This window comes from Bombus fervidus, chromosome 19 (genome assembly GCF_041682495.2).
Source record: "Bombus fervidus isolate BK054 chromosome 19, iyBomFerv1, whole genome shotgun sequence".
NCBI classification, from domain to species: domain Eukaryota; kingdom Metazoa; phylum Arthropoda; class Insecta; order Hymenoptera; family Apidae; genus Bombus; species Bombus fervidus.
Window position 1 is genome coordinate 3,593,766 of NC_091535.2, and position 23,325 is coordinate 3,617,090.

The 23,325-nt window shown below is 36.8% G+C and overlaps 1 protein-coding gene and 2 long non-coding RNA genes across 4 annotated transcripts in view; 2 read left to right on the forward strand and 1 right to left on the reverse strand.

Moving 5' to 3' along the window:
* The window catches only part of Btk29a (tyrosine-protein kinase Btk29A), a 351,109-nt gene extending 327,857 nt beyond the window's left edge, over positions 1–23,252 (reverse strand). The window contains exons 1-2 of one of the 2 annotated variants that reach the window (XM_072021484.1): positions 23,103–23,252; positions 18,765–18,950 (exon numbers count right to left, since the gene is read on the reverse strand). In XM_072021484.1, coding sequence (XP_071877585.1) covers positions 18,765–18,950; positions 23,103–23,105 — 189 coding nt within the window. In that variant the 5' untranslated portion in view covers positions 23,106–23,252. Of the gene's footprint in view, positions 1–18,764; positions 18,951–21,121; positions 21,140–23,102 lie in introns of those variants that run through there. The other variant, XM_072021485.1, reaches the window with a different exon arrangement.
* Positions 1,885–4,316, forward strand: LOC139996968 (uncharacterized). The gene is made up of 3 exons (XR_011802463.1): positions 1,885–2,084; positions 2,383–2,484; positions 3,676–4,316. It is a non-coding gene; the product is annotated as an uncharacterized lncRNA (long non-coding RNA).
* LOC139996975 (uncharacterized) lies at positions 8,400–13,986 on the forward strand. Its single transcript, XR_011802470.1, has 2 exons — positions 8,400–8,717; positions 13,813–13,986. It is a non-coding gene; the product is annotated as an uncharacterized lncRNA (long non-coding RNA).
* Positions 23,253–23,325: the final 73 nt, after the last annotated feature.

Sequence of the window (23,325 nt, forward strand, 5' to 3'; positions counted from 1 at the left end):
GGTATTGGAGAGTCTAAACCGAAACAGAGCCGGCGCTAGGGAAAATCTGCGCCTGAGCTGACGGTCGGACGTGCGTATGCTGTTGAACTGCTAGCGGTCGGTAAAGTGTTAACCAGATTAACTCTATATGTATTGTTATACATATTAACTGTTACAACATGACCAATTAACTGCGTTCGACGTGTATACACGTCAATCCAAAACTTCATTTCAGTGCGGTCGACGTGTATACTCGTCATTGCTTGATTTTACCTGCACATCCTGTAAGGAACTTTTGAAACTAAATTCCGCAGTTAACAGGTTAATTAATCTTCGCTAAGAGAACATGTATTGTAACTAGATATCGGAAAAATACTCGAGAAAATTGAAGTTGTGAACATGCGCTTAACAAATGAAACTGAAAATCTTTTCTCGAAACTGCAACCAGTTAACCCACGCCATATGAACTCGCAACTAAAAATACAACAAATTGCGGCGCGATATTATATCACTTGAACGTGTCACCATGGCCGGCTGCTGGAATCCGCGCAAGAATCATAAATCACTGGGCGAGGTCGGCAAAAAGGCCGGTTTTTCCAGCAGATAGCGAAAAAGCGCGTTTTTATTGCTCGACGTCGCGAAGAAATAACGAAGCTTCCACGTCGAAATACCGACGGATAACTCGGTGTCACGTAAAAATTGACGTGGTCCTCTTTCAATGCTGCAACCAGCGCTTCATGGAACATTAAATCGTGAAACAGCCGTGGTTTCTTGATCGAAAAATTTTGATAGCGGCTTCTGGCAGCCATATTGCAACATATTTCCTATATGTCTTCCTTATTATTTTTTCATGCAACATTATCTTTCCATCTTCGTTCGCTCTTTTGAAAGAAGCACTGTTAAATAAAGTAGCATGTTCGTATCAGTGAAGTCAACGAAAGTTGGGAAACAGAATTGCTTGCAATTGTATGCCACTCCAAAGCGAAATTGAAATTTTAGTTAATATAGTTTATGGAGTATGATACGATATCTCAAGAAAATTAAGCAGCAGAGAATTTTGGGAAAAAGCGATCGAACTTATGTTCATTTAATGAAAGAACGGTGAAGAATATGTGAAGACACTTGGCAACAATGTATATCACCGAAGCAAAATGCCTAATGAACCGTCAACATCCCAACGGTCCTTCCGAATGTTCGAGAAGGAGGCGTGCGTGGCAACGGTCGCGAACGCCTAACCAACGCGTGGATAGTGGGGATATTGAGGGGTGACGAAAAGAAAAGAATCGAATCCGATCGACAGTTAGATTCGAATTAGGAAGCGATAAAGTCGAGTTGTAACCGCGCAGCGAAATTGCCTAGCGAAACCGAGAGCGATACGCGACGCGATCAAAAGAAGACACTTGTTAATAAATATATTGTTGACCTAAACACCGAGTGATTATTTAACGCGCTACACCCAGTACAGTGAAAGTATTAGCAAAAATATTTGTTACAATTGGGTAATTGCTTGAAACCGTTTGAAACTGTATTAATGAACGAATTTATGGACTTGCATTTAAACAGCAATCAATTATAAAAAATGAATATTGGAATATTGCATAGCGGGGGAAACAAGTTAACAAAATCCGTTTTTCGAATACTACAAATTTTATATTTTGTGCCCATGTTCGTTGCTTCCCTGCAGTGTTTAATTATTATCGGAAGGAAACAGAATTTTCGAATAAAGAATTTTAAACGAAACTTGTTTTATGTATATAAGTAAAGAGAAGAGCATTTGTAATGTGGTTTTCCTATTATCGAAAAAAAACCTGTTTTAATATCGGAAATATGCTAAAGTTGATGCGATATTTCAATTAGCGGAGAAAATCGGCGAGCCACGCGGACAATGTCGTGTTTATTTTATACCTCGCCAATAAACGATCCATTGTCTTCGTCTGCAGTAATTTCAATGGAAAATTAGCTATCGTGTTCGACGAAATTGGACATTTCATAAAAGACAGTAAGGTTTGCGATATAACTAAAAAATTTTCTATTGCTTTTCGGACTTCCAAGGGAAACCAAATACCTACACAATGGATTAGGGTTACATATCATGTTAGGTAAACGTATGTAATATTAAATATACAGACCCTGAGAAAATATTTGGGGAATTTTTATATGGTCCATTGGTGATATGAAAGCGATGAAAAAATCCCTATAGAAAGATGTCGTTCAAGGCTTATTTTCATATTAGAAGCAATTTCATTTTGCGCTAGAAATACACCCTATAAAGCCTACATATATCTCTCACATATTTCGTGATACCTTGTGTATTGGAAATTTCTATATGCAAGTTGCCTGGAATTGATGAGAAAATAAACGAAACCAAAATTCTAAATCGAACATCGTTTGTCAATCAAACAGGGGGCATCGAGTGCATCCACCAGCCGCGACGCACTCGACAAATGCGCATCGAATTTGATGACATGGGAATATGGTCGACATCGACCAGATTCTCACCCTTTCGTAAGTTATGTGATACATTTCCGATTCTCTATGGCACTGTCTCTTCGAGTCACTGTCATTTTAAGTTATTTAAGGTATAACCTTAAAACACGCCAAGATTCGAAAATCATATTCTTCACGTACGTCTGACATTTTGCTTTTAGTTGTCTGTGCTTCCTACGCGCTAACGGACAATTTAGAAATGGAGATAATGGCAATTTTACATTATGCTACCTATATACGATATACGGCATTTTGGACGTGGAAATTGCAAGCGTTACATACTCCACACTACTTTCATTGACGCGAAGCCTAAGTTTTTCTTTAAAAAGATACTTTTTCAACCGGTTTACACGACAAATTAACTTTTCCACAACTTTGTGAGGACGGTTCTTCTGTAACGAATTGAAAAGCCATTTTTGCAGCTGCTTGCTATAGAGATTACTTATACTTTCAACCTTGAAAATGAATAATTCCCATTCCATTCACGCCAATAACGCTAAAAACTGAATTATGTATAGGCGATATACTGGCCCTTATATACTATCCCTTTCTTCTTGATGAATATTTTCTATTGAAGTAACTACTTCAAGAAAAACTCTACATTTTTATTTATGTATATCAGTGACCTTGAGACTGCTATTACACAGAAATATTCTAACTAAGGAAAGGTGCATATTATTGTACCATTGAATATGCATTGTGTTTTGGGTTGCAAGGTCTAGGAACAAAGAAACTAATAAATAGTTTTCTATTTATGTTCCTTGTAGCCTCTAGCCAAAGCTATAAGGTTAATTTTTTAAATAATGTCCTTTTGCTATAAATATATGAACGTGCTCCCCATCATTTCATTGTCTAGTAACACTAAGAGAGTAAGGATCTGAATCAGCATAAACTTATATTTATACCTTTAATTATTTTAATATACTTTTCTATTACAAATTCATCCAATCAGTCTTCAATCAGTCAACCTCAAGCTCAACATTTTCCATTCCATTCATGCCAATAACGTTAAAAGTTGAATCATGTATTGGATAACATATGGTCAACAATTTGAAAGAAATTGTAAGAAAGTCAATCTACGCTAAAAATACCTGAAGGAAAGGTTCTGTATCTTCCTGCTCTTCCCTTTTTTAATTCTTACTCTATTCTATCTTCTCCCTCATTTTTTCACAGGCCTCCTTTCTTTCTCCTACCCCTTCCTTCTTCCAGTTCTGCTTAACAGCAAAGACAGAGCAATTGGAAAATGAACGTGCTGAAAGCAAAATACCATACGCAAGAAAACCATGTAACAAACGCAATGAAGTAATTCCCTATGAAACCATATACTTATTACAAACAGTAACAAGCTGTTCCTGTTGAAGAGGAGGACCCTAACACAAGCGATAACACGACGGGCTGGCTCTTTTGCAACAGTGGGAATCCAGCGAGGCAAATCTAGTTTCCTGCTACTGTAAAAGGATATTGGTTGCGTGTATAGATATACACGCACACACACAGCACAGCTTTATACAATAATGGAACGCGTTCGTTGGATAGCACGTGCATACAGCGAATAGCGCTAGCCTTCGAATTTTGTGTTACGCTACAATAATTTTCTCAACAGGTTATTCGGTATTGCTCCCTTCCCTAAATCGCGTTACGCTTAATACTACCCACACAGTCTCCCCCGCTGGTCATCCTTCGTTCATCCCTTAATGCTATTACGTGGATTAAAAACAACGAAACGTATTAGTTGCGAAATGGCGATGGGAACAGCTGATGGGAATTATTTCGCGTGTACGCATGCGGCATTAAGAGAAATCGCTGTAGGAAAACTGACGATGAACGTTCCTGCTAAACGAGAAAATTTCGAATTTACAGCCGGTCGACTACTTAAACGAAAGAAATATTTGGCGTACAGACGACTAGCACGGTTTATTACAAACAGAATAGTGAAACTATTGGGTGTTGAAGTAACTACTTTAAGAAAAGCTCTACATCTTTATTTATGTATACCCGTGACCTTGAGACTGCTATTACACAGAAATATTCTAAATAAGGAGCGGTGCATATTATTGTATCCTTAAGTATACATTATGTTATGGATTGCAAAGTCTAGGAACAAAGGAACTAATAAACAAATTTCTATTTATGTTCCCTGTAGCCTGTAGCCAAAGCTATAGGGTTAACTTTTTTGGTAATGTCCTTTTCCTATAAATATATGAACGTGTTCCCTATCATTCTATTGTCTAGTAACACTAAGAGAGCGAGAATCTGAATCAGTATAAACTTATACTTATACCTTTAATTATTTCAATATACTTTTCTATTACAAATTCATCCACTCGTTCTTCAATCAGTTAACTTCAACCTCGACAAAATTTACCAAATGTCCAGCTGGACAAATTATAAAGTACAAATTAAATAATAAAAAAGAAAAATTCTAGAGGAAGGATCATTCGTGTAGATTTGCAGAATATTTAAAAGAAAGTGTTTTAAAGATATTTTTGTAGAATGTTAGGGATGGTTGATTAGAAAATTGAAATTTTATATTGCAAAGTGAATGAGTGTGCTGTGCTTAAAGTAGAGGAGACATAGAGTACCTACGAATGAATTTAGTGCGAAGGATGTGGATTGTAAAGCCATAATGCCTATTTATTTATCGATCATGTTCTTCCAAAGTATTGGGTTCAGCAGAAAGTTCATACCAGCACTCGAAATTCCACTTCTATTGTTTTGGCAACTAAGTGATTGCGGTTTTCGTCAATACCACCTGATGGTAAAATCCGCAATCGCTTAGTTGCCAAACCAATAGATATTGTGTATATATCTCAGTATTTCTTATTGTGCGTGGGGCACTCGGCAACAATGTATATCGCCGAAGCGCAGTGCCTAATGAGCCATCAATATCGCAACGGTCCTTCCGCCGAATGTTCGAGAAGAAAGTATGCGTGGCAACGTCGTGGATGCCAAACAAACGCGTGGATAGTGGGGATATTGAGGGGTGACAAAAAGAAAAGAATCGGATCCGATCGACTCTTTTGGTAATGTCCTTTTGCTATAAATATATGTTGGAGATGAAAAAACATCGGAATATTTGGGAAGGTCCTCAATACTTTAGTCCACACTTTTTATTATAGCCGTACTTAAACAGTAAAACTGAGAAATAGTTGTTTATGATTTAATCCAATTATGTTTGCCCGAGATTTATGACAGTGGGCTTGGGCTCGCAGTGATATAACGGGTCGCTGAACGTAGCCACGGTCACGAGAGGGACGTGTACCTAACAGAGGTATAAAGTAATTAAATAGCTCTCCTTAAAATAAAGATTGACCCGAGGAGTACATAGAGGTACGGAGAGAAGTATATAAGGACAGTTCTACTTGAACTGGGGCTCAATCCGATAAGTCCGATTAGTCCAGTGAATAAGTACGTCAAATCCCAAATCGCAATCGTCATCCCGTTGACCAAACCTAAATTCATCGTCATCGACATCTCAATCACTCAATCACCGATATCACTTGTTAACCTTTATAATACATTCGCTTTAAGAAATATCATCTGATATACAACAACTATGGCCAACTCACAGCAAGATTCATTACACGCCCCGCCTTCCAAGGACGACGCGACATATATGAACGTGCTTCCTATTATTCCATTGTGTAGTAACATTAAGAGAGTAAGGATGTCAATCAGTATAAACTTATGCATTATACTTGTACCTATATCTTTAATTATTTCAATATAGTTTTCTATTACAAATTCATCCACTCGTTCTTCAATGAGTTAACCTCAATCTCAACCTTGGGCAACTAAGTGATTGCGGATTTTGCCATTAAGTGGTAATGGCAAAATCTGCAATCACTTAGTTGCCAACCTAATAATTTCGAAGAAGCCGTTTCCTAAATTGAAATGTGAACGAAGAAAGTAACAGTAACGTATATAATAAGTAAAATGGATGAAATAAATACAAAATAGAATAAAATATAGTATAATAAAGAAATAAATCAGAATATATAAGATAAAGTAATGTATAATATTAATGAAAATATTAATGAAAATATTAATGAAAATATTAATGAAAATTTGATTAAGAAATACATGTAATTTAAGATGTACAATTTCTATCATAACCATCGAAGTTTTCTTCAAAATAAATCGTATCCTAATGCTTCTGAGCGACAGTACTTCTGGTAAATTAAATTTTCATATACAAAAGCTTAGTCTACATGCTAAAGGAAAACGCCGGTGATTCAGTTCAACTTAAGAACGCAAAGAATTAAATCTGACTGACTTCTTCAATTCACCACTCGTGCACCTTTCAAAGGATTCTTTTGTCCAATAAAGCGTCCTTTTTAACAGTACTCGAAACCCGGTTCCATTGTTTAACACTCATCTAACCCTTTCTAGAATATTCCTTTTAACTACGTTCTTAATATGCGCGTAGCCCATCTTCGGCTAAAACAAGAATTCTCGAAACTCGATGTACCGCAAAAAAGGAAGCAGATCTAAAAATGGAGCTAAAAACGACAAAAAGAAAGCAAAGAATAAAAAAACCACCGATAACTCCACAAACACCTACACGCTTCCGCCTTCGCGGCCGCTGCACAAAACACCTCTGGCACGAGCAAAAACATCCGACACACGACGTACAACGTCCATGCCCTAATAAACATTAATAAAGCTCGGCAAGCCAGAAAACAGACCTCCTTTTGGTTGCTAGCCTCGCTAGCTCGGTGCATCCTCGTTCAGGAGGAGGCTGACGCGAAAAGAAAGCGGTGGCCGTTGGAAAATTTCATTTAGGCTTTTCGAGTGGGTCCCGCGCCACGACGTCTTTATTAAATTCGCCGGCTTCCGGTGACCTTCGTTAACGTCGATGTTTTACGAGCGCAACCACGCTCTTCCATCCCCACCCCACCCGTTCTAACCCCACTCCTTACGTTTCTCCGCCCCCCTCTGTCCCGTCAGGCACACTTCGTCGAAACGACGTCCGTTGGTCCATTTGTTCGTTCATCAAGACACGAACTCGAATAATCGAGGAAATAGAGGCACAGACCGAACGTTCTTCTCGCGAAGCGTAGACGGAACGACGCGTTTAGGTTGCAGAAGTAAAAGAAAAAAAGCGGGCAGAAGCTGGAAAACGGGAGAATTCGAGCTTTGTGAAAAAAAATCCGCGTTGAATTACTCGGTCCATTCGCGTGCAGCTACTTCCAACTTCTGCATCTTCTTTCTTTCTTCTTCGCTCTTCCCCCCCCCCCCCTTTCTACTGGCATTCTGTTTCTCTTTTTCTCGTAAGGAAGAACAACGAGTAACGAGGCCAGTTTTAATTAACACTTTGACTGCCACGGTGATCATTGGTGACCGGAGCGCTTCAATTTCTTACAATTGTAAAAATTGAATGAAAACTGACAGTTGGGGCATTTTGAATATAACCGATAAATAGAAGATATTTTGAAATTAAAAGTGCCCCATTGAACAATTAAGCATTTTTATTAGAACATCAATAAAAAAAATGAGAGCAAATGTTGCATCTAACGGTGCACTGTGTTGAAACACTTTAAACATAAATGTGGCTCATCAATACAATCTGGACGATAGGTGGTCACCTTTTTGGTCCGATTCTTAGCAATTTTTTAACCTAACTGTTTAACATTTTTTTTATACCACTCTGCAAAATTTTCGTACCACGTATGCTTGCCCTTCTTTCTTCTGCATTTCGTGTGGCAATCTTTGTCGAATAAGTATATTTCACGACTCTGGTGAATGGCACTGTGTAAGGTGCATCGCGAGTGCCATTCTAAAATTTGATACCTTGGTTTTTGTTTTTCTTGCTTGTTTATAGAGTATCATCGCGTTTGAAATTGATGTATTTAACAGAAACTCTGAAGCTAATTTTATATATCACTTGGGGGTTCTTCTATGTGGTAGAATATCCTATTATTTGTTTACGCTCCGAGGCTTACTATAGGCCGTGTTCTTAACCGTCTCCCTTGGTACTACAGTGTCGCAGACAGATCGTCTTACATGACCGGCGAGATATACACAATGTAGCGATAAGCGAATAGTTGTCGTCAAGCAGCGAGTTCTAAAAAACATCGATTCGCCTTCGGTCCGTTATTTTACCTACACAAAAAAGGTGGCGTACGTGATCATAGGCGCGAACGGTTGCGAGCCCCGAGCGTGTTGGGGGTCGTCTCCAAGAGAAGAGAAAGGAAAAAATCGAAGGGCAGTCAGTAGCATACGAGGATTCAAACCGAATGCATCGAGAGGTTCATCAATTTATTATTATTCTGCCATTATATGCTTTGAATAATAAAAACACTCCCGTAATGTCCTCAGCGAAACATGTGATTTCGGCGTGGCAGTCAAAATATTAGATAAGTCGCTTTTCTGCCAGAACCACGCGAGAAACCATATTTATATGTGTAAAGAGGAACATTAGTGATTTGCAGGGTAAATTACAGGTATCATTTGTAGAATCGATGCATTGTTCCATCTTAGAAGAATAAGAATAGAAATAAGATAAGATAAGAAAAGAAAGAAGATAATAGGAAGAATCGTGAAGAAGAATGTGTCTCGAAGAAAAATCCAAGAGAAGCACGTTCTTTCAGCCAGTTAACTCTCGTTTTGTTTGGATATGTGTTTCGTCGAACGCGCGACAGCTCGTTAAATTTACGTAATGCACCGTTGCGAAATTAATTATAACTGCACGGAGCAATTAATTTACCTTGTTTCACGCTGACCGTTCCTCTAATACACAGTTTCGTACGTATTTTTGTTCTCACTTGACAGAACGGTGAGTTTAATTTAGTAAACTAAAAGATTCGATATTTCAGTGGAGTACAATCGTTCGTATGTAAAAAGAAAAAGTGAATTTCGTTGAAACGCTATGTTCAGAATTACAAAACTCCTCTGCAGACGTACAGATTTCTTCTTAAAGGAACTCTTTTCGTTTTACAGCGTGAAATTCTTCAAGGTCGACTCATCGCTTCTTAGAATTTTATTATTCTACCTTATCACTAGAACTACCGATAGTTAATACGAAGCTATTTCTACCAAAATCAGTGAAAATTACTGGCTTTTAAAAAAATACGTAATAATAGAATATTTTTATACTTATTGTTATTACTTTTTTACAGAAGGAATTCCACGTTATGTAGTACATTTTTGGTACATTAATCCATCTGGGGCCATAATCCCTAAACGAGGGTTGACACATTTATAAATTTTAGAACCAGCCATTTTGACTGATGTGGTATTTCTAATGTTAGCATCTAGCGATCGATCCGGAATTTTTCTGATAACTGATATCATCATATCGAATGATATGCAGTAAAAATTTAAAAAATTTGTGGCAAGTTGTACGAAACGAAGAAACTGGTTAATTGGGGTTCGATAAACGAATTGCAGGCCCCTCTTACATTTTGACAAGTACCAGTCATTTCGACTGGTATTGGTATAACTAACCTTGATACAAAATTATTTTCAGTTTGAATACATAAGAAGCAAAATAAAATTCATTATATTATTCTTTTAGTTATCGTTGCGGAAGTCATTATATCATTGCGGGAAAAAATATAACATGAAGTAGGATTTTAAAATAAAATTGTAAAATCAGTTAATTTGACTGGTGTGGTAGTTCTAGTGTTACTAAGTATTCTCTATATGTTTACACATTTATGGGAGATTAAAATATACAAAATATTCAATATTAAGAACTCGTTTGAATAATTAAGGATGGACAAAATCACTATATTACACTACAACACAAAGTAGGAATTTCAAAATAAAATTGTAAAACCTGTTAATTTGACTGGTGTAGTAGTTCTAGTGTTACTAAGTATTCTCTATATGTTTATACAATTATGGGAGATTAAAATATACAAAATATTCAATGTTAAGAACTCGTTTGAATAATTAAGGATGGACAAAATCACTATATTACACTATAACACAAAGTAGGAATTTTAAAATAAAATTGCAAAACCTGTTAATTTGACTGGTGTAGTAGTTCTAGTGTTAATAAGTATTCTCTATATGTTTATACAATTATGGGAGATTAAAATATACAAAATATTCAATGTTAAGAACTCGTTTGAATAATTAAGGATGGACAATATCACTATATTACACTATAACACAAAGTAGGAATTTTAAAATAAAATTGCAAAACCTGTTAATTTGACTGGTGTAGTAGTTCTAGTGTTACTAAGTATTCTCTATATGTTTATACAATTATGGGAGATTAAAATATACAAAATATTCAATGTTAAGAACTCGTTTGAATAATTAAGGATGGACAAAATCACTATATTACACTATAACACAAAGTAGGAATTTTAAAATAAAATTGCAAAACCTGTTAATTTGACTGGTGTAGTAGTTCTAGTGTTACTAAGTATTCTCTATATGTTTATACAATTATGGGAGATTAAAATATACAAAATATTCAATGTTGAGAACTCGTTTGAATAATTAAGGATGGACAAAATCACTATATTACACTATAACACAAAGTAGGAATTTCAAAATAAAATTGTAAAACTTGTTAATTTGATTGGTGTAGTAGTTCTAGTGTTAATAAGTATTCTCTATATGTTTATACAATTATGGGAGATTAAAATATACAAAATATTCAATGTTAAGAACTCGTTTGAATAATTAAGGATGGACAATATCACTATATTACACTATAACACAAAGTAGGAATTTTAAAATAAAATTGCAAAACCTGTTAATTTGACTGGTGTGGCAGTTTTACTGCTAAGTTCACGTTATCCGTCTCTATCATCTTCTTACTGTCATCCTCTTTAATTCTCAAAATTTTCACCTTAATCCCCCCAAAAAATTTCAGGCATCACGAAAATACAAATTGCCCCGATGTATCGATCAAACCCATTCTCTTCGTATTTTCCTTCGAACATCCAAACGATCAAAACTTCTTCGCTGGGTTTCTACTAAGTCGATTTACCAAAAAAAGAAGAAAAAACGAAAACGCAAGACCAGCGAATAGGAACCATCCGTTCGTTCAACGTTCCCAATGACAGCCCCTTAAAGAAATGATTCACGATCCGACTAAAGCGCCGAGAGAACTTGACCGATGGTAAAAAAGGAGCGAGTGTTCCCGACGCGATCAAGAATAAACGATATCTGGCGGAGATCTCGGATAAGCTAAAAGTAATGCTTCCCTGGAAAGATCCAGTCGATCTTACCTCCACGTTGCAGCAGTCTCGAAGGGTTCTGGAAGTTCGATCACGACGAGGAGACACGATTGGCGTCGCTTCTGCCACGTGGAGAGAAGTGTTCGTCTCGAGGCAAAAACGAAAGAATCCTGTTGGCGCGTGGAACTCGATGAGGCCGCGTGATCTATCGTAGCTTCTGGATTGATCGAGCGCGACCTCTCAACGTCTTAACGACCCAACTTTCCAGAAAGATACGAAAGTCTTCCGTGGTGTCGAAGATATTCCGGATGAATAACGATTGCTTTCCTACGAGCTGGCAAGTGGATCGAAGAAACCGAGGATTAATTAGAAAAACTTCTCTACGATGGATTAATTCCCGCGACTCGCTGAATAGTCTGTCGGAGAAGCTCTTTCGATCTCGAATATCTCGGATGAGAAAACTTCCGTGGAGTAATACTTTACTTCTCAAGGGTACAGCGGATCGTTGATCGATAGTCTTCGAATAGTCTCTCAGCAGACGGTGTTGCACGATTGCTTCTCTCCAAGTATCCAATTACTTCGGTTGGTATCTTGCCCCGACTTAAAGCTGCAGCTTTTTCCTTCCGAGAACCACCCAACTCGAGGCGAATAGGAAATATACGATACTCTTCGCTCTTGGAAATCCTCGTAATCTCGATTGTACTATTCGTGAAAACGCTGTTCAACGTTCGATTCAACACCTAGCATGGATCGATGGAATAGCGGCGAATATCCTGGCAAATATATCGACTAACAGACGATATATACGAGTATCGATGTATATTTCGAAATACGGAAATTACACGGGTTAATTGCTCTTGGAAGCAGAGCTTCTTGCTTGAAAGCAGCTGAACACCAAAATGAAAGAATAGAATTGACTGACGTTGGTATGTTTCTATGTATGTTCAGATATATCGTAGATGCTGGCGAGCAGCAAAGAGCGATCCCGATGACGACCACTGACTGAGCCGCGGAGCAGCATCAGGAACTCACGGCGGAAGAAAGGATGAAGAGAAGGTGGCGGTGGCGGCCCTGGGGCGCCTGCGCTGCCAATTTTACACATGGTCTACGAGCACGTTATATCCACCCCTAAGCAGCCCCTGCCATCGAAACAGGCTGGCTTGCCTACCAGCTAACGGACTGCGTACCTCTACGCAGCTAACTGCTACTGTTAACACTTTGACTGCCACGTTGGGTCATATATGACCCGCCACGGTTTCTCTTGTGACGCCACGGTGGTCATTGGTGACCGGAGTGCTTCAACTTCTTACAATTGTAAAATTGAATGAAAAGTGACAGTTGGGGCATTTTGAATATAACCGATAAATAGAAGATATTTTGAAATTAAAAGTGCCCCATTGAACAATTAAACATTTTTATTAGAACATCAATAAAAAAATGAGAACAAATGTTGCATCTGACGGTGCACTGTGTTGAAACACTTTAAACATAAATGTGGCTCATCGATACAATCTGGACGATAGGTGGTCACCTCTTTGGTCCGATTCTTAGCAATTTTTGATCCTAACTGTTTAACATTTTTTTTATTCCACTCTCTGCAAAATTTTCGTGCCACGTACGCTTGCTCTTCTTTCTTCTGCATTTCGTGTCATAATCTTTGTCGAATAAGTATATTTCACGACTCTGGTGAATGGCACTGTGTAAGGTGCATTGCGAGTGCCATTCTAAAATTTGATATCTTGATTTTCGTTTTTCTTGCTTGTTTATGGAGTATCATCGCGTTTGAAATTGATGTATTTAACAGAAACTCTGAAGCTAATTTTATATATCACTTGGGGGTTCTTCTATGTGGTAGAATATCCTATTATTTGTTTACGCTCCGAGGCTTACTATAGGCCGTGTTCCTAACCGTCTCCCTTGGTACTACAGTGTCGCAGACACATCGTCTTACATGACCGGCGAGATATACACAATGTAGCGATAAGCGAATAGTTGTCGTCAAGCAGCGAGTTCTAAAAAACATCGTATTGTTTTTCGCCTTCGGTCCGTTATTTTATCTACACAAAAAGATGGCATACGTGATCATAGGCGCGAACGGTTACGAGGTCCGAGCGTGGTGGGGGTCGTCTCCAAGAGAAGACGAAGGAAAAATCGAAGGGCAGTCAGTATTATACGAGTATTATTCAAACCGAATGTATCGAAGGTTCAGAGAAATAAAATCAAGGTCGCTTAGTCAAACGTCAATACGTCGAGAAATATTATAAAGTCGAGTCGAATCATAATAATAAACTAGTTGTATCATTGTTAAATCATTTGTAACGCGTTAGTTATAATTTTAAATATTGTTAAAAATAGAAGCTTATATTAACCCTGTTAATTCAGTGTTACGATCATTTGAACTACCTCCGTTATCCTAATCGAAACAGGAGAACGACTGGTTCGCGGCGTCGACTATCAGAATCGTAGCGAGAATTTACGCCTCTCTTCACGAACGGTCGCAACAATTTGATCTGATAAATCTACAGCACATTTTCCTCTGTTGTAATCTACCATTACTACCAAAATCTTAAAAATAATCATAATACTGTTTACTAATATCTTCTACACGTTTCAACGATATATTCTGCACGTTTTGTTTACGACGAAATAACGAATGCGAATGGTTTGTTGAAATAAACGGAGCCTTGTTATAATATGTCGCTATCAGCTGTTAGCAAGGCGCCATGTTGGTCACCCATGACCACCAATAAGTTAAACGATCCATTGGGGAAGAATGTTGTCTTACATCATCAATTTATTATTATTTTGTCATCATATGCTTTGAGTAATAAAAATATTGGCGTCCTGAGCGAAATATGTGATTTCGGAGTGGCAGTCAAAGTGTTTTAAAGAAAGCTACGTGGCAGGGTAAGAGGATGGAGCAGGGAGAAGGATACAGAGGGTTGCTGGTTCCGGCGGTTTTATCTGAGCAACGAAGTAATAGCTGACTCGATTTAAGCGATGGAACTGAATGGGCATCATATTGCGATTAAATTTCACGTTTAGCGGGAAATAATTTTGTGAGCGGTATCGAGAGAAGAACAGAGATGATTTGGTTTAAGAAATACCGAGTATAGATTGTTAAATATCGCAATTAGCTTCTATGTTTGATGTGAAATGATTTTGTAAATTGAGGGATAAAGATAGAAGTTGATAATAAAGATCTGGTTTGAGAGATAAGAACGGATGATTAACTTATTGCGACTAAAAAAGAAAATTTTTGTTAAAAACAATATAATGAAAGATTATGAGATAATGGATGATTTAATTTAAGAGATAAGAACCAGTGTTTAAATACTGCGATGATGTTTCATGAGAAATAATATCGCGAGTGGTATCGAGAGAAAGACAGAGATTTATGAGAAGAAAGGAAATTTGTTTTTTTGAAATTGTGTTTCAAATAATAATATGGTGGATGATTACAAAGATAATAATGGATGGTTAAAATATTGAAATACTACTGAACATTGTACAAGGATATAAAGGGGATGGAAAAAGTTCTGCTTTATTTTATATTCTTTGTATACTAAAAAAGAAATTTCAATTAATAACGTAAAACATTCCCATTAAATTGTTCTACTTGCACTTTGGCTGAGAAAGATAAATTTTTAGCCAAATACACCGAGGGTTCGAGCTTTGATGGTAAATAAAGAAAACTTTCAATACGAGAAAAAGAGAGAGCGGCTAAAAAAATCCATTTAGGAAAAACCAGACAGATCGAATAAGGATTGTAGAGGAGTTGTCTAGACTATGATCGCGATAGTGGGAGAAGCCTGCTTTTGCCGGTTATATCTGTAAATGGCCACACCACGGCATTCGTTCAGGTCGAGTGTCCAGTGGCCGATTGCGCTGATCTTTCGGTTTGTAATTTATTGCGGAGAATTGGAAGCGGTGCCTGTTTCCTGGATGTTTGCGTCTCTACCTACTTTCCGGGTTACGTAAGCGCATTTATTCGAACATTTCGAGGCTCGAACGATCTTCACATTTTCTAGAACTGATAGTTCATAAAGGTTGAGGAAGTGAAGGATTCTAATTGAAAAATGTATAATAAGACAGAAAAGTTAAATTTACGATTTAAAATTGGAATTATAGGAAGAGGAATATACGAGTTTAATATGCAAAAATTGATTACTACTAATATCAGTGGAGTATAAATGTATAGTTCGTTTAAAAAAAAATAATTTGATTTTAAATTAAATTTTGTTAATTTATTAAAATTAATGGAAAGTAAAACTGCCTGCTTATTTTACGCAATCTCTTCAATTACAATTCTACATTCTAAGACTGAAGAGATGTTTTAATCGAATGTATGTATTTTTATTGGCCACAGCCTATATATACCAGCTAATGAGATTTCTTTTAACAAAGTGTAATGATGATATATCGTGTGCTTTCTCGTTTCACGCTGAGAACTTTCTTTGTAGCTCGTTAGACGATCAACCATTAAAAACTAAAAAAATAAAAATATGAACCAATAAAAAACTAATACTAAGCTACTTTTTTCCACGCCACAAGTGATTTATTTATGTTATCGATGTTTAAAAAAAAAAAATACTCAAGAGAAAAATATCTTAGGTAGAACGAATAAAACACAAGCGAATAAGAAAACTCGCTGCTTTAGTATATTTTTAGACCTACTTTTGCACAATTAATCGCACCTTGACACTAAAAATCGCTCCACATCTTTATGCGTATACGTATACGTACATATGCTTCTGTTCCTCGTGAAACCTCTCTGCTACCGTTTCTCGTGATCATGAACAATGCATCTAAAGTGACCAGAGAAAACAGGGAATAGTAGGCGGCTTTTTATCGGCTAGGCAGAGATAATATGATGAGTCTAGCGTCCGGAACGCTAGTGGCGCTTGTCAAGCGCAAGGTAATGTGTATAAAGCAATTGGCCCTGATTCGAGGCGTACCGCTAGCAAACTCAGCGTTATTATTGCCGTCATTTGCATTCTCATACGCGTCCTTTTCAAAATTCTTCCGAGATGTCGAACTCGACGCGAGTACCGTTCTTTTCATCCCTTGTCTCTTCTATTGGGTTGGCAACAAAGTGATTGCCGATTTTACCATTAGATGGTAATGACAAAAGCCGCATCACTTAGTTACCAACACCATATATAAGAATAAACGACAAGACGAGGAAACTCTACAAACTTCGTTACAGAACGCAAACTACATTATTCGTCAAACTACATTATATTTTTATAATAATGAAAATTTTCTATACGACGCAGAAATATATGTTTCTATCTATTTCTTTCTTCTGAACGAAGAGTAAAGGCTAGATATTATTATACAATAAAATAAAATAAGGAGAATTAAAAATTGCAAGATACAGAAAATTTGAGGAAAATAGTTGAACAAATTTATGTACAAAAGATTCCTGTCTATTTTAGACGCATCAGGCACAATTATGGTAATCGTTCGATTGAAAACGTAATAATGTTCGAATGGGAGATTCAGGGCAACTGATTTTCACCCACTATCAATTCTCCCGTGAATTGTAGTCTCGCGCAACTGATGATGTTCCAGGATCGTTAATTATCGATTCTGATGGCCTCTTAGTGCGTTGCACGTCGCGTGAATTTTACGCTGCAGCAAAATGCTGCCGGTAGGAATCGCGAACGGGGCGAAACGAAAGGAACAGAACCAAATCGATCTTGGCTCGTGCCGTTACATGGTCAGACGCTCAGGCTCAGATCAGAGAACTGTTTAATCTACTTTTTAATACCACTTTCTAACTCTTTTATCCGTTTTCCAATTCTCCTTTTCATCCAATTAGACCTCGTTTTCTTGAAACTTGCTACTTTTAGCGTAACATCGAAAAGTTAAAGACACCCTCGTCTCTCCTTAAGTTGAAAACATTTTATCATGAGAATTAAAACGGCAGAGCCGAGTCAATCGCAAGTGTTAAAGAGCGATATTGAAGGAAACTAGCGGCACGTAAAAACGAAGGGCAAAGAAATTGCCACGTAGAAAACCCCTCTCTCTTGAGCTAAATTTTTCTCTTGAGCTAAATCAAAACACCAAGATGGTTCGTCTTTTTTTCCCTAAAACGAACGTCATCCAATCTAAGTCACATTTAGTTTTTTCCGGTCTAAAGGCTTTTGCTCGCTGTCTCACTCTATTCAGCGCCCCCCAAGGCCGTTCTCTGTCACCCTAAAGCTTCGGAACGATCGTTTCCATGTTTTCAACGAGCGTTAAACAGGTGAACACACGCTCCACTCTCGTCTCGTCTCATTTCTCTGAATCGCCGCCGACGAATTCCACGGAAATTCATTGAAGATCGCTGGAAACCGCTGGAGACTCCGCTGTATCTGGACTATTTCGAAGCAATTATCGAATGAGAAATCGCGTCGTCGAGTACGTTTCTTCGACTTCGCAATTACGTCGATACGGTTCGTACGAGTTTTATTTTCTTTCTCCGATTCTCCTTTTTTCCTCTCCTTTCATTCCGAGGAAAGACACGTCGACCTGGTTTCGACGAACACAATCCTCGATGATCGGTACCACGACGAAAACCAGGCCAAAAGGCGAGGCTGCAAACACGGTTAGGTATTTATATCGAATTGAAAGGCAAATTAGTCGAACCTGGCGAACCAGTCTCGAAAACCTTGGAACCTACTTTGTTCAATGAAAGTCTTGGTTTGTCCGTTCCATGAAAATTCGTGTCTGTTTAGAACGAAGGGGAGGAAAGGGAATAACAATGGCTGCCGTCGTCCCAAGTATTAATCAGCCCCTGAAGTCGTAAATTAAAGTTACAAGGGTGTCTGGCAAGTTTTAAGTGAAACGCCAAAAGAGGGGTTGCATCGAAATATCGTTTGAACGTTTTTCATCGCTTAATTTCTGTCTGCTCGATTTATCAAGCTATATTTGCAGTCTATTTACACGCTGAAACTTTTTGCTTGTCTATTTCATTTGTCGATCTGGTTAACGGCTTATTTACAAAGAGAAAACCCTCTTCTTCGATCGCTAATGGAGCAGAAGTTTTTTTCGGGGCAACAGAGAAAGGCCGTTAATGGGGCAGCTATGGGGAAAAGAATACAGAGCAAAAAGCAAGTGGACGGAGTGTGACGATGTTGAAATTGCAAAAGAAGCTCGATTACGTACCTCTCCATCGCCGTCGTAGTAGACGAGATAGCGCCTCGTCAAGACGAACCAACGTTGCTTGTAGTTGACTGGTGTGAAGCGTTTCTTGTTCTGCGAACGCTTCACCATGAACCCCTGCCGCACCACGTCCCCGCTTTTTGGCTCCACCTTCCCATCTTTCCCCGCCATACCCAATGGAGGGCCACCCTGCAGACAGAAAACAGTATTAAATTGTTATCGATGTTTCTGTTTCAATTGATACAATGAACCAAGTAAATGCAGAATTGCTTATGGGGGTGTCCTGAATTAGGATTTTCTAAAACAGCGTTTTTTTTTTGTGATTTTTTTTTGGAAGGGAAAGGAAGAAATGAAGTTGTTGAATTTTGAGGTTATATGGTTTTATGTATATTTAACGAATACAACAAAATTTTTTTTTTAATTTCTAAAAATTAAAAAAAGATTTTTAAACCCATTTCATGGGCGTCTTGTCGTTGCAGTCTTCGATCAAAAAAAACTTTTTTAAAGTAAAAAAAAAAATTGTAACAGATTTCTAAGCCTATTTTTCATGGGCTGCAGTTTTCAATCGACGTAAAAGATCCTCGTAATTTTTGACTGAATCAAAAAACCAAAAAAGGATTAAATTATTATATGTTTTTCTTCTGGGTGAACTAAACAAAGGCAGAAATTAAAAATTAAAAATTTTGGCGTTTAAAAAAATGTTTTTTTAAAAAAAAATAAACTTTAAGGTGCTATAACAATTATTTAAATAAACTTTTTTCTGCTTTTGTTTAGTTCACCCAGAAATAGGTTTAGAAATCTTTTTTTAATTTCTAGAAATTAAAAAAAAAATTTGTTGTATTCGTTAAAGATATATAAAACCATACCTCAAAATTCAATAATTTCATTTCTTTCTTTTCCTTCTAAAAAAAATCACCAAAAAACGCTGTTTTAGAACATTCTAATTCAGGACCCTCCCCCGCCCCCCTCCTTTATGGCACTGGTTTCTGAATCAACGTGGTCCAGTGGAATAATGGAAATTTGACAAAGATTAATAAATAAACTGTGGAAATTTAAAGATGCAAAATTCTGTAGAGTACATGTTATATGCAAAAATATGTAAAATATTTCAAATACATATATCAGGTTATAATATTGGCTTGGCAACTAAGTGATTGCGGGTTTTGTCAATACCATCTGGTGACAAAATCCACAATCACTTAGTTGCCAACCCAATATTTAGCGGGTGGAAGAAATTTCTGCATAGATTCTATTCCTTTGAAATGTTTCACGAAAACAGAATGGAATATATAATTAAGTAAATAGCGATTAATGAATGAATCGAAATGATCAATTAGGCAATTTTCATAGGCAAGTGACGAACATTTTTGAATATTATTGTACTCGAAGTGTGACTTTATGCGATAAAATGGTATAGACTCGTCGTGGGTAACTGCATCGTTAATGCCACTTACGAGTTACTTTGGTCTGATAGAAACACTTAATTCTTCGTTTCTATGAAACAACGTTGCAACGTTCCGTAGAAACTTCAAGTTCCTCGCAGTTAACTTGGTCGAAGATCAATTAGGCGAGTCGCGCGATGAACTTTCAATTATCCGAATAGTTTGAATTGCATACTTGAATACTTTTTATTCCCAAAGAATTCCATCGAACGTAGCTTAAACATAATTCAAGGTAGATACGAACAAATAACACCAACTGGGTTGGCAACTAAGTGATTGCGGATTTTGCCATTAGGTGGCATTGACAAAATCCGCAATCACTTAGTTGCCAATGCAATACAAAACCAAATGGTTGTATTTGGAGTACACCAAGTTAAAAAAAAAAAAAAAAAAAGAAAGATAAGACTACCGTATCAGAGAATAAAGATAGAATTATGATATCAATTGCATGAAGAAAAGATCATATTGAACATGTGATAATACGTTTTATATTTATCACAGATGAGTCAGTGATATGTTTAAAACACAAAAGTAACGTAAAACTGAGAAAGAATGTTCAAACCCTGGTGAGCCAAATATAAAGGTTTTAGGGATCCTGGACCTCCATTAAAGCCAGGGTGACTCGACCACGAAGAATTTCCATTCAAAATAGAGAGCCAGAGAGACAGGCTGAAACCTTCGGCCGCGTTCTCACGAGACAAGCCTAGACCATTTTCGGTGCTGTAAAAGAACTAAAGAACCAAACAACTTCCCACAAGTTGAATCATTTTAATCCCACGAAAAGTTATACAGAGCAACCCATTTCGATCTATAAAATAAATGAATAAATTTGTTCTTATTTTTCTTTGAAATATTTCTTCCATTTTCCTTGCTTAAAATACAACAATAATAAAACAATGCCGTTAAATTCATTCGTACCATTTGATCTACCAGATGAAACAATAAAAAGTCCTTTGTCTGGATATCATCGATTCACTTTTTCAAAACGTATCCATTTACAAATGAAAATATACGAAGGTACATTTGTGTCGCGTTTATATCAACAATCACGATTGATTTCCATTGGAAGTTCACAGAGAAAACGCGAAATCTGTTTGGCGTAAAACTACGATGCAGTCTAAATAAAAAGCGTAAACAGTGGCTAACGCGCGCCATCGACAATTCGAAGCGAAAACGCGTGTCAACTCACACGCATTCGTCGATCGTGAGCGCGCACGCGCACAAGTGCGATTCACGTGTTTTACGTCTGCGTCAAACGTTTTGTCCCGAACTTCTGCAAAAGACTAAGATTTATCTAGAATTTTCTTAGTAACTTAATAGTCTCTCTTTAATGTAAATTTCTCAATAGATATTTTAAAGAGGCTCAAAATGATGTTGAATATATCTTAATATTTATCTTCATAAAAATTATCTTATCAAGCTAAATAGAAAAAAAAACATATTATATATATCGCTTATTCTCAACTTTAGTTAAAACGAAACCTTCTATATCACTGTTGACAATTAATCGAAATTTATAAAAGGAAGTAAAATCGATAGAAAAACAATACAATTTTGTATACATGAGAATATATATATTTATCACATAGTGCATAGAACTGGTTACGATTCGACAAAGTACCAACATGAACCGAACGCTTGACACGAAGCACTCGAGCGAACCTCGGTGACCGCCTACTTCCACTGAAGTTCTTTTGTAACTCGTGTCTCTGAAATTTTAAGGCGCCGCCTAAACCGCGACGTCCTTTGAATTTCCGTTTCGTGCTTTCCGCGCTTCTTGGAAATGGGAAAGGTATGAGGCACCGCGATACGTTGAACAAAACCGCAGAATAACTGTCTCTTTCGTTAAACGAAGGAAATTGAATTACTAAAAGTTTATTTTGGTACAATTAACTGTCACAATTACTTATTAAATACCTCTGGAGAATTTTTTTTTTTACATGGAAAAATTATAATTTTCTTATTATATAAAGTGGAAGAGAATTTTAAATTATGTTACTATACAAAGATGCTAAATAAAATTATTCGAAGAATTATTTACACAAACATCTACGTATTAATTAATAACAGATTTACAAAATAAAAATATTCTAATAGATAAAATTATAAAGAAATAAATATAATGACAAGTAAAAGAATTGTATTGACAATATTGACGAAAAGAAACAAAAAGAAATAAAATAGATTAGAGAAAAAAATATAACCTAATACTGTATATGATAACATTACCTGTATATACGTGTACGTATGTGTATATATAAATTTGCAAACAATAAAATATATCTATTTATAAAATTGTTTATAAATACAATCAGTTCCGGCCATCTTGGCTTTTCGTTCTTACTCCGTTTTACAGTAAACTGCAAATGCTTTTGAAACAATAATTTAAAGTGAGTAATCTAAACAAAAAGCGTTTATTTTTTAAGTAAATTATTCGTCGTGCTAACTTTTTATTAGAAATTTTTAAGTCAACACTCGCGTCACTTTCTGTAGAAAATCAATGAGAATGAACTTTAACGTATATGTAAAAAACTTTAGAATGTATAAAATTTGAAGCCAGGGTGATCAAAATCCATCACAACTTTTAGATATCGAACTGATGCTAGTTTTATGGGCCACCCAGTATACAAACCATGCACAAATTGTGAATCAAATTCTATTCTTTGACTGTGGTTTAGAATTTTTCGAAAAAATTATACACATTACAAGCATTTAATTACACGAGGGCAATCACAGAGGCATTCCTTTCGAAATTGCCAAAAATAACAGAACAGTGAGATCAACGACAACGCGATAGTTTGTGGTTATCCTGACACTCGGCTATATGAATATTTCTATGTGAAAGTTCAATCGAAATAGTATTGATACGCACGAAATTCATATGAGAAAATCAACTTACCATGCACTAGGGTACTGCTACCACCTCGCAATTTCAATGCTTGTCAGAAACATGACCGGTGCCTAAACAAAGAATTCACGTGGAACGAACGCATACACACACCGACAATCTGTCAAACGAAGACGTTGGAAATTCACGAGATAGCAGGAAATACCTCACTACGTTAGTAAAGCATTTATCCGAAATATCGTGCCGCCGCGAGAATGATTTACCAAATGGAAAA